The 12,365-nt window shown below is 35.7% G+C and overlaps 1 protein-coding gene across 1 annotated transcript; it reads left to right on the top strand.

Annotated features, from left to right (window-relative positions):
- Positions 1 to 5,963: 5,963 nt before the first annotated feature.
- Positions 5,964 to 8,076, top strand: LOC120203859 (60S ribosomal protein L4-like). Its single transcript, XM_039204019.1, has 2 exons — positions 5,964 to 7,144; positions 7,738 to 8,076. The coding sequence occupies exons 1-2, from the start codon at positions 6,038 to 6,040 to the stop codon at positions 7,849 to 7,851; spliced, it is 1,221 nt and encodes a 406-aa protein (XP_039059950.1). The 5' UTR covers positions 5,964 to 6,037; the 3' UTR covers positions 7,852 to 8,076.
- Positions 8,077 to 12,365: the final 4,289 nt, after the last annotated feature.

The following is a 12,365-nucleotide window of genomic DNA, read 5'->3' as shown; positions in this document are numbered from 1 at the left end:
CAGATGTTGATGGAAAATCAAACCTATGGTACCAAAGGCTTGGCCATATGAGCGAGAAAGGGATGAAGACACTTTTGTCAAAAGGGAAGCTGCCGGATCTAAAGAATGTAGATGTCAGACTATGCGAGGATTGCATCTTTGGCAAACAAAAGAAAGTCAGTTTTACAAAGATTGGCAAGACATCCAAGGCAGAAAAGTTAGAGTTGGTTCATACTGATGTATGGGGACCATCTCCAATTCCATCCCTTGCAGGTTCACTATATTATGTCACCTTCATCGATGATTCAACAAGGAATGTATGGGTTTATTTTATAAAGAAGAAATCAGAAGTCTTTGATACCTTCAGAAAATGGAAGGCCATGGTGGAAAATGAGACTGGTCTGAAAGTCAAGCGGTTGAGGTCTGACAATGGAGGAGGGTACAGAAATAGGAGATTCAGAGATTTCTACGCAAATAATGAGATCAAGATGGAGACAACAGTTCCCATGACACCACATCAGAATGGCGTAGCAGAGCGTATGAACAGAACTCTGAATGAATGTGCCAGAAGCATGAGGATACATGTCGGATTGGCCAAATTTCTATGGGCTGAAGCTATCAACACTGTAGCTTACCTAATCAACCGTGGGTCCTCAGTTCCCTTGGATGGTGGAATACCAGAGGAAGCTTGGAGCAAGAAATAAATAAACCTTTCACACTTAAGAGTGTTTGATTGTATTTCTTATATACACATAAATTATGCTGAAAGAAGTAAACTTGACGCCAAGTCCAACAAATGTGTCTTTGTTGGTTATGTTGGTGATGAGTTCGGTTACCGGTTCTGGGACTACAAAAATCGGAGGATCATCAATAGCAGAGATGTCATTTTCAATGAGAATGTGATGTACAAAGACAGGTCAACTGTAGAATAAAACAGCTCCAATACCAAAGCTGAAACAAAGGAATTTGCTGAGTTCGAGGAGATTTCTGGAAATGATGTTCAAATCAGTCCTGAAGCAGTTCAAGAAGAAGCAGGCACACCGGAATTAAGACGCTCCTCCAGAATTCCTAAACCAACCCAGCGTTATTCGCCTTCCTTGCACTACTTGTTGCTGACTGACAATGGTGAACCAGAGTGCTATGATGAAGCAATACAGGTGAAAGATTCAGTCAAGTGGGAGTCTTCCATGAAAGATGAGATGAACTCGCTTATGTCAAATCAGACGTGGGAATTAGCTGAATTACCACCAGGCAAGAAAGCACTCTACAACAAGTGGATTTACAAGATCAAATAAGAGCACGATGGGAGCAAACGCTACAAAGCAAGATTGGTTGTCAAAGGCTTTCAACAAAAAGAAGGTATTGACTACAATGAAATTTTCTCTCCAGTCGTAAAATTGTCTACAATCAGACTGGTGTTGAAAATTGTAATTGCAGAGAATTTACATCTTGAACAGTTAGATGTAAAGACAACTTTCCTTTATGGTGATTTGGAGGAAGAAATCTATATGAGGCAGCCAGAAGGCTTCATAGAGGCAAGCAAGAAAAACATGGTATGCAGGTTGAAGAAGAGCTTGTATGGTTTAAAACAAGCTCCTAGACAATGGTACAAGAAGTTTGATAGTTTCATGAGTAGCAATGGTTTTACCAGATACCAAGCAGATCATTGTTGCTACATCAAGAGGTTAGACAACAACTTCATTATTTTATTATTGTACGTTGATGACATGCTCGTTGTAGGCTCAGACATGCAAGAGATTATAAAATTAAAGCAAAAATTATCGAAGTAGTTTGCTATGAAGGATCTGGGCGCTGCAAAGCAGATTCTTAGGATGAGGATTAAGAGAGACACAAAGTCGGGGACTTTGATATTATCACAGGCTGAGTACATCAACAAAGTACTCTCCAGGTTCAACATGCAAGATGCTAAATCAGTAAGTACACCTTTAGGTGTTCATTTCAGTCTCTCCAAAGAACAGTCACCAAAGACGGAGGAAGAACGTGCACACATGGTGAAGGTACCGTATGCCTCAGTAATTGGAAGTCTGATGTATGTCATGGTTTGTACCAAACCAGATATTGCTCAAGTAGTGGAGCTGTTAGCAGGTACAATGGGAAGTTGTCAAATGGATTCTTAGATATCTGCGGGGTACTACAAACAATGCACTTTGTTTCAAAGGTGAAGATACAATACTGACAGGCTATGTAGATACTGACTTAGTCAGAAATGTTGACATTAGAAGGAACAATAGATGATATGTCTATACTCTAGGAGAAATCACAGTGAGTTGGGTTTCTCAACTACAAAAGATAGTTGTTATCTCCACAACTGAAGCAGAATATGTCGTTGTTACGGAAGCCAGTAAGGAGATAGTTTGGCTTCAAAGTTTCTTGGAAGAGTTAAGCAAGAAACAAGAAAACAATGTCTTGTATTGCGGCAGTCAAAGTGCTATCCATTTAGCAAATAATCCATCTTTTCATTCCAGGACGAAGCACATACAATTACGATATCACTTTATCCGGTCTCTTCTGGAAGATGGGATTTTGAAACTTGAAAAGATTAGTGGAGCTCAAAATCCAGCAGACATGTTGACAAAGACGTTGACTACGAACAAACTGAAGTTGTGTTCAGCTTCAGTTGGCATGCTAGAGTAATAAGACCAGAAATGATGTTGCATTGATCAATGTGTGAAGACAGATTAAAATCAGTCTTCAAGTGGGAGATTGTTAAAGTCAATGGTGGCGCCAACAATTGTTGAAACTAAAGCAAATTTTTTGGTGGCTTTAAATGCACCGAATAAAATGGATCAAAAAGGTGGGGCAAAAATAGGGGCATCGAACGGTGCATTTATTTTTTGTTGAAAAATGGTAAATGGCATAATTGCATTTAGTCATTGCAATTTAGGGTATTTATAAGATTAGTCCTTAATCTTCAACTATAAATACTCTATCCCATTTAGCTTCAAAATCATCCCAAAACCATTTTTTTCTCCCAATATTACAGAGTTTCTTGTGAGTAGTGAGTGTTTTGTAAACACCTGTAAATTTTCTTTCTTAGTAAAGGATATGCAACAGTCCGAAGACGTAAGCACAATTGGCTGAACTCCGTTATCAATTTTGGGTATTATTTTTCCGCTTTTATTTCGCATTCTCACAAATTTGGTTATAGGGAAATTACTTGCTTACTCGTTTATTTCCCAACAAAGAGTACACGATATTTCTCTTTGCGTGAATGTTAAAATAATTAATCTTTTAGAATCTTTTTATTTTTGACGTGATATCCATAACATAAATACAAGTATTCAATATTGAAATAAGTCTTAAACATTTAAAGCTTACAATGTATTGGTGGTTACAATTTATCGAAAATTATCCTACAATTCTAAAAGGATATCATGATTGAATAACTGATAATACAATGATAAATTTTTTAACCGGTGTGTGTTCATTTGGAGTAGAACAACTTCTGCGAAAGTTTATAAAAGTAAATTTGTTTTAGTAGCTATACCATGAAATTTGAGATAAAAGCACTTGATTTAGCCTAATAAGAGGTCAAGTGTTTTAGGAATCTATCTTGTTGAAAATCCTTAAAGAAGGAAATTCTTTATTATTTGTGTTTTTATGTGACTCATAAGATACCATATGAATGATCTAAAACTAAATCTATAATGATAAGAGAATACGCGAGCTTGTAAGATAAAGAGATAATCTTAATATTGGAGTACATGATGATTGAAGATAATTTATCAATATTGCACCTGAAAATGCCCTGTTTGAGCATCTTCAACCTTTCTAAACCATCCTAAAGGCCCTAAGGAGGTACCCAAACGTTATTAATATCTTATCTTATTTGAACTTATTAAGGTCATAAAGAGTCATCATATAACTTAAAAACACATAAATATGAGATTTACCATGAACGTGTTCTTAATCCTTCAGAAGCTAATGTAAGTTACATAAATGCATGGTAAGGCTTACAAAATGGTATAGGAAGGTTAGAAGGGTGTTACCTTAAGGTCTTGATAGTTGAAAATTATCCCAAATTACCCAAGCTTAACTTTTCCTTTCACCTTGCTTTGGACCCTTCTCTAACTTCTTTCACTAACGCATAAGGAAAAGATTACTAACTTATTTTGAGACTATTAGACTTCTAAAAACATTTCTTAAAGTTCATCTTACCCCAAACACAATTAGAATCCTTAAATTTCATAAACCCCCACTAAAATCCATTTTTTGTTCAAAGCTTAAAAACTGATATATGGGGCTTGAAACAAAGCTCTTGAAATATAGAATAACTTTTTTACCTTAGATAAACCCAACTAGAAATTGAAATCCTTAAAACTTAAACCCTTGTTTCTCTTGGAAGAAAGGAAAAGAAAGAGTGTCTGGTGAATAAGGATGGGGTGATTCACGTTGGTTTCATAGCTAATAAGAGGTTGTTAGCTTTAGATTTAAAAAAGGGAAAATCACACTTTAGGTCCTCACCCTCTTACTTCTTAATAAATTTACCCCTAAAAGCCTAACACTTGAGCCCAACCAAGCCCAATTCTTACTTATATCCATTTAGTCTAATGAGTCTTTGGGGCTCAAGGTAAGGGTTTCGGGTCAACTCGAATTACTAACCTATGATTTGGGGTATTACACTCTTAATGATTTCATAGTTATGATTTGGGTAGTTCTTGTAAGAAAGACATGATTTATCGAATTGACATGATGGATTGTTAAATGTTCTTAATGAATTCATATCTCATGTTTTCACATCCAATAAAAATATGAAATAATTTTAAATATTTAAATTCATTAATATTTTACTAAATTAATTTTTTGTATATTATTATTATGTTAATAATTTTGATTAAAGTACAAAAAAATCGAGAAGGGTCATTATAAAAAGAGGTCATTAGTTTAGGGGTATTATTGTCAAAAGTGGTGGAAATTGTTTAATGCCTAAGAATTTGGAGGTAATGATATTCCCATCATTTTAACCAAAAAATGCTACTATTTGGAAAAAATTATTCATGATAATAATTTTTTCCGTGAACCGAACGTGGGAATGCAATTCCAGAAAAGATTATTTCCCTTGGTAATGATATTTTCCGCAAACCAAACGCTCTCTAATGGTCATTTTTTCCTTATATATTATGATATCTTTTTTGAACAATTTTTATCTAGGGTAGGAGAATTTTGCTCATAATTAATATTGAACCCTCAATCTAGGAGAGAAAAAATATGTCAACTAAGAGCTTTTAACTATTTACTCTATAGATTGTTGACTTTATAATATGACAACTTGCTAATTTCTTTCCTTGAAAAATGAAATTACTGGTCATTGATTAATATATCATATGATTCTTCACATTGTCTTAAATTGATACTTAAATATGAAATAAAGTTAAATTTAATGCTCCTAGAAAAAATTTCAGTCCCTATAAAGTATGGTATTATATAAGCAATCTTTCACTTTAAATAAGTGTTTATCTTAATTACAATAAAATATAAGAATTTACTTAAAAAGTTTGAAATAATTGAGAATCATTTTTAATTTTTTTGAGTTATTATCAATTGGGATGGTCTAAGGAATAGAACCTAATTTAAGATTAAAGAAATGAGTGACCGAAAATATTATAAAATCATAACATTTTAGGTTGGGCGCAACATAAAATGTTAACTTTTTCGTAACATTCTTCTATTGAAAACCTTCTTCGTAATATTTTCGGTTGAAAATGTTAAAAGTTTAATATTTTAGATTGTGTCCAATTTAAAATATTATAATTTTTATAACATTTTCGGTCATACCCATTTACTACATTTCGTTAACCTTAAATTAAATTACCGAACATCAGAACTACCCATTACAATTAATTTGGACGAGGTGTCCATAGCTGCAAATGATGGCCCATAAAGTAAGCTAAGTTCCGAGTCTAACCCTATTTTGTTTTCTGTTCATTGGCCCATTTCCTAATAATTCATTATATAAATAATTCATACATCTCAAAAACCTAGCGCTCTTTTTTTTATTTATCTGCTTCGCTCTCCCTCGCAACCCACACCCTAAGCAATGGCCACCGCCGCCGCGCGCCCCCTTGTTTCCGTCCAGACCATAGAGTCCGACATGGCTACTGATGCCACCCCAACTGTTCCTCTTGCTGATGTCATGAAAGCCTCTATCCGACCCGACATCGTCACCTTCGTCCACGACAACATCTCCAAAAACAGCCGCCAACCCTATGCCGTCTCCAAACGCGCCGGTCACCAGACTTCAGCTGAATCCTGGGGTACTGGTCGTGCTGTCTCGCGGATTCCCCGTGTTCCTGGCGGTGGTACTCACCGTGCAGGGCAAGGTGCTTTCGGAAACATGTGTCGCGGTGGACGCATGTTTGCTCCCACCAAGATCTGGCGCCGTTGGCACCGGAAAATCAATGTTAACCAGAAGCGTTATGCCGTTGCCTCCGCTATCGCCGCCACCGCTGTTCCCTCCCTCGTCATGGCACGTGGCCACCGCATCGAGGCTGTCCCGGAGATGCCGCTTGTCATTTCTGATGCTGTGGAGAGCGTGGAGAAAACCTCGGGTGCAATTAAGGTTTTGAAACAGGTCGGAGCATATCCCGATGTTGAAAAAGCTAAGGACAGCCAGGGGATCCGACCCGGAAAAGGAAAAATGAGGAACCGGAGGTACATTTCCCGTAAAGGTCCATTGATTGTGTACGGAACTGAGGGAGCTAAGCTCGTCAAAGCCTTCCGTAACATTCCCGGAGTCGAAGTTGCTAACGTTGAGAGGCTTAATCTGTTGAAACTGGCACCTGGTGGGCACCTTGGTAGGTTCGTCATTTGGACCAAATCGGCTTATGAGAAGCTCGACTCGATTTATGGTACTTTCGATAAGCCTTCCGAGAAGAAGAAAGGGTACGTGCTACCTCGATCTAAGATGGTCAATGCTGATCTGGGTAGGATCATCAACTCTGATGAGGTTCAGTCAGTTGTGAAGCCAATTAAGAAGGATATCAAGAGGGCACCTATGAAGAAGAACCCACTTAAGAACTTGAATGCTATGCTGAAGTTGAACCCGTATGCCAAGACTGCAAAGAGGATGTCTCTTTTAGCTGAGGCACAACGTGTTAAGGCTAAAAAGGAGAAGCTTGACAAGAAGAGGAAACCCATCACTAAGGTAAATAAAGTCGATTTGATTGTTTGTGTTTCCTAACTGATTATAATTGCAATTCTGTGGCTTAGAACTGTGTTTGATAGTATATTTCAATGGAACTTCACTTGATGCTTAATGCATTTGTATCTTGTGCTTCGTAAATTATATATTTTTGCTTATTACTGCTTATAGTTGTTTGATTAATTGCAGGTTTTGCATCATATGTTGTTTTGCTTATAATTTCTTACTGCATATAGTTGCTTATATTTGTCTTACATTTGGCAGATGACGCTTTTTTAGTTAACTCTTAACATTATACGTGTTCTTGAGATGTGAGTTCTTCATGTTCATCGTACGGTGTGAGTTTCGACTATTTGTTTTGAGCCGTTTATAAAGATGAGTTCTGTTGTGGATGGGTTTTCTGCATTAATGATTCCACCTTCTGCTGGGCATTAATTTGGGCACGGATGATTCTTTGGGGTTCACTTTTACCCTACTTTTATCAGTTGTATTCATACTAATGATTCTAACATGTATGTTGTAATTCTATGAAGGGATCTTTTTTCTAATGCTACATTAGTTTGTTGAATCCATATTTGTTTTTCTTGACTATTCAGGAGGAGGCAACAGCAATTAAGGCAGCAGGCAAAGCATGGTATCAGACAATGATCTCAGACAGCGATTACACCGAGTTTGAGAACTTCTCTAAGTGGCTGGGTGTGTCTCAGTAATTTTAGTTTTTTTGCTCGAGTAATATGACTATATGAGAGAACTTGAAATGTTTGTTTTAAACTTTTGTTTTAATGTTATGTCATTTTGCTGTTTTGAGTATGTGTTGGTGGAAGGGAAATTGGTGGAATATCATGCTCCTATACTCTGTATTGCCCTCCCTCCCTGTTTACGCATTCTATGGCTAATGGAATAGTATCTATAATATGGGAACATTAATTTATTTAGTTTACAAGTTTGGTTGCTCTTTGTGATATTGAAATGCCAAGTTCAACATGGTTTTCTTGGTTGCTTTGTTCTTCTTGTTGGTGGATCAATAGGTTTTAGATCTATTCGACATATGCATGATTTCATTGGTTCAACCATATGAATGATTTCATGGGTGGTTTTTTAAAAAAAGATATTTATTATACTATTAAAATAATCATTATTCACGCATCAACTTTCGCTAACAATAGTGACTGAAATTAAAACATTCTTAAATTTAGTAACTTCAATAAAATTATTTCGATGTGGATGACCAAAGTGCAAACGGCATAGAAGTTCAATTACCATGAGTATAGTTTATCCCTTAACAATTTACTACAGCTCAATTGAGTATAAATTGACACGAATATGTAATTATTGATTTTTATTTCCAGACCATATCATTTTGACCTTTAAAGCTAATATTTTTATATGAGAACAAAATTGCATTAGTTAAGGTATACTTTATAGTAATACTTGATCCATAAGGTACGAGTTTTGTACTGATGAGCAACTTTGCAGGGTTCTTGTAGTCCTCCATTTCACTAATTGGGACAGGTTCAACTAACAAAAAGCAAATCAGTTCAGCTTAAAGCAAATCTAAACTTAAAGAGTTTAACACACGGATAGACTGGTGTTGGCTACGATCGTATTCTTGAAAGTTTCAAATTTTCATATATTTTAGATTTTTTTTATATTTTTATTAATTATCTAATTTTACACTTCTAAATTTTTAAGTTCGTATCTCGATATAAAATCTTACTTCTCTTCTTGATTTAGCATGCAGAAACCTATGAACCGAAGGAGGTCAAGAATGTCGACCTAAACCATAAACGTTGTAATTTAACGTCAAACCCTAACAAATCCTTCAACTCCAACGACCCCAATAAATTTAGTCACACAGAACACCCAATATATATATATATATGGGTGCATGTATTTATCCATGTGTATATGTAAAAGGTTGTTCAACAATTCCCCTGAAATCAATCTCAGTTCCAGTCTCTCAGGTCTCTCATGGCTCGCCAACTTCACTCAACACCGGCAAATTCGGCACCGGTTAACGCCTCTCAAGCCGGCCTGGCTGTTGTTACGCTTCTTCTATGCGGTTTCGCTTTAATCAAGTGTGCTTCGCATGCGCGTAAACTGCGGCGTCAGTGGAGAGCTTGCTATGAATTTTTCGACGAGGATGATTTCGACCCTGTAATCGAAATACAACACGAAGCTGAAATCAGTGGCCTTGGAGCTACGGATGTAGTGGCGGACAGGAGCATGTTCAGCTGTGAACAACCGGTATGGCAGAAAAACATTCTGATGGGAGAGAAGTGTGAGTTGCCTGATTTTTCAGGGGTCATAATATATGATTCTCAAGGTAACATTGTTACCCCTTCCAAAACTCCTCCTCTGCTCACCTGGAAGTAGATTCAAGTTGAATTCGTCGTCCCTAATATAAAATTTTATCTCCGTCCTCATTTGATTACGACTTAAATCGAAGTGAAGCTCTTGTTTCCATGTTGAACTGGACAATTTCATGTATTCTATTTCGTATTGTGGTTTGTATACCTTGCTTTATATTCCTAAATGTCAGATGCTGTTGTAACCACTTATCACAAATCATTTCTTCTTGTAATTTTCTCTCTCTTTTTTTTCATTTTTCAATCATCAAGGTTGATCATTGAAGGGAGACTATGAACAGTGACGATATAGAAACATTCTTTTAGGGTGGACATAAATTTATATTAATAACATAAAGTATTTATACGGATAAATACAAATAAAATTTTAAGATCGATATAATCAATAAAATAGATAATTAATCGAAAAAATTTAATTTTTTTTCTATTCTCACTAAAACATGGATTTGTTACTGACTACGAGTTTGTGAGGTCGTCGGACATGGCAAAGAAGTGCTACTCGACTGAGTTGGAAGTATCAAAAGGCAGTCCAAAACTGAAAGTGAAAATAATATTAAATTTAAGTTTCAAAATATAAAAATATTATATAAATTTAATTTAATCTATATAGTTTAATTATAAAATAAAATTAAGATTAAATGAACAAAATTTATAAATGCTAAGAATTAAATATGTTATTATATAAATTTATTCAATTACTATATCTAATTTCGTTAAAAGTAAAGGTTATTGGTCAGTAACTTGATTGGAATCAAAGTAAAAAATTAATTATCTTAGATCAATTTATCCATTAAATTATAATGTACCTAACTGTGTTTAAAAATACCTAACCCGATTGACCTGATCCGGCTACCAGTCAACCCGGTTAAAAAATACGGGTTATTTATTTTGAAAATACCTGATTTTCCGGGTCGGGTACCTGGCCCGTTAAATTTTCTAGGTTCTCGGGTCTGGCCCGGTCACAAAATATTACTTAACCAGATGCCCGCCGACCCGGTACCCGGTTTATTATTATTATTATTATATATATATATTATTTTTTATTTTTTATTAAATGTTTATTTATAATTTACAAATTATTTCACTCTAACATTCTAAATACTTAATTTCTTAAATTTTGCTACCATAACATTCTAAATTTTTAATTTCTCAAATTATTTCATATTAACATTTTAAATTATTTTTAAATTATTTATTTTATCTTTGAAACACTTGAAATTTAATTATATTTATTATTTTATTATTTGTTTTCCAATTATGTAATTTGAATTTTTGAATTTTATGTATGAATTATATATTATAGAACTTTAAATTTTAAATTTTAAAATTATATAATTTAAAAAAATAAAAAAATTATAAACCGTCTACCCTTGACCCGAGTTCTACGGTGGGTGCCTTTTGAACACACCTAGTACTAGTTAGTAGTTATAAATGATGTCGTTGGTTGTACAGAGTTAACACTATAGAATGGACGAATGTGATACGACCAAATCTAAAAACAGAGACCTGAGGTAACAAATGTCATGTTCTGACATTTAATTATTTTGTTTTGACGTTCGGTGATCTGTCGAAGATAGGGTTTTCTCCATAGCTGAAGCACCAGCGAGTCCCGGTGGCGGAAGCCACGAGAGCGGAGGTGAGCAAAGCCCGAGGTCCAACGTGCGTGAACAAGATAGGTATCTTCCTATTGCTAACATTAGGCGTATCATGAAGAAGGCACTCCCTGCCAACTGGAAGATCGCTAAAGATGCTAAAGAGACCGTGCTAGAGTGCAAACTCTTTTGTTTGATAGGGTGATACCAAAGGCTCGGCTAAAGGTGGAGATGCATCTGCTAAGAAAGATTTTCAGCCTAGCCCTAATGCCCAGGTGGAATACATGTTTTTCATTACTCTTACATTCATCTCAGTTTTGTTCCAATGGGTTCCACTTTTTGTTTGCCTTTATACTCTTAAATCAAGTTCATGCACGTGCAAACTATGGCATGAATTTTATCTGATTTTCTGGTAAATAATTCTGGCAGCTTCCTCATCAAGATTCGTTCTCGCAAGAGTCTCTTTCTCTCTCTTTTAATTATGGCATACCAATGCATAAATACAGTCACGAATCTTTCCATTTATTCATCTTTCAGAAGGTGCACATTTATGGTTGGCCTACTCTTATTGTTTCCTTTAGCTTCGAACTTACACTCGTCAACAATTATAACAATTTGGCCTTTGAATTTACACGTGGGAAGTGTTTTTTTTTATTTGAGAACATCGTTGTTGGCCGTCTTGTACCCTGATGTAAATAACGCTATGATGGAAAACAAATATGGTCCTAACATCTTACCACTTTTGTAGTGACAAAAGCCATCTGATGGTTCTAATCCAAGACACGAGTGGAGATTCACCTCTTACAGCAATTCCGATCACCGAAGGCCCGTCGAGTTCCGTATTCCGGTGCTGCAACAAACAGTTCATCAAAACTCCCGCCCGATGAGGAGACCGACATCTTGGCTGATTTGCATTCTCCTGTCTTGTAAGTTGCTATTTTCCAGTAATGGTTGTATATCAGATGTTGTTTGTAATAGATTCTCGTTTCAAAGAACTGTGTAAATCTTGGGAGGTTAATTTAGATTTGAGCTCTAGGGAAAGGAGGGCATAGAATATTTGTTGTTAATGAATTTATTTTTGCTTTCTTAATTAGAATCGATCATCAACTTACGATTGAAGCTTCATCGATTGCAATTCTTTATTCGAATTAAAAAGAGTGAATCGTTAACGATAGAAGAACACAAGGGTCGGCACTTCTTTGCAAGAAGCCTTAAAGCTTAAGCACCCGAAGTTGTACGGCAACCTAAGTAGCTTTTGCGTGT

Source organism: Hibiscus syriacus, unplaced genomic scaffold, assembly GCF_006381635.1.
Source record: "Hibiscus syriacus cultivar Baekdansim isolate YM2019G1 unplaced genomic scaffold, ASM638163v2 tig00010417_pilon, whole genome shotgun sequence".
NCBI lineage: Eukaryota > Viridiplantae > Streptophyta > Magnoliopsida > Malvales > Malvaceae > Hibiscus > Hibiscus syriacus.
The sequence above is the reverse complement of the archived record's forward strand: the minus strand, read 5'-3'. Positions and strand labels throughout refer to the sequence as shown.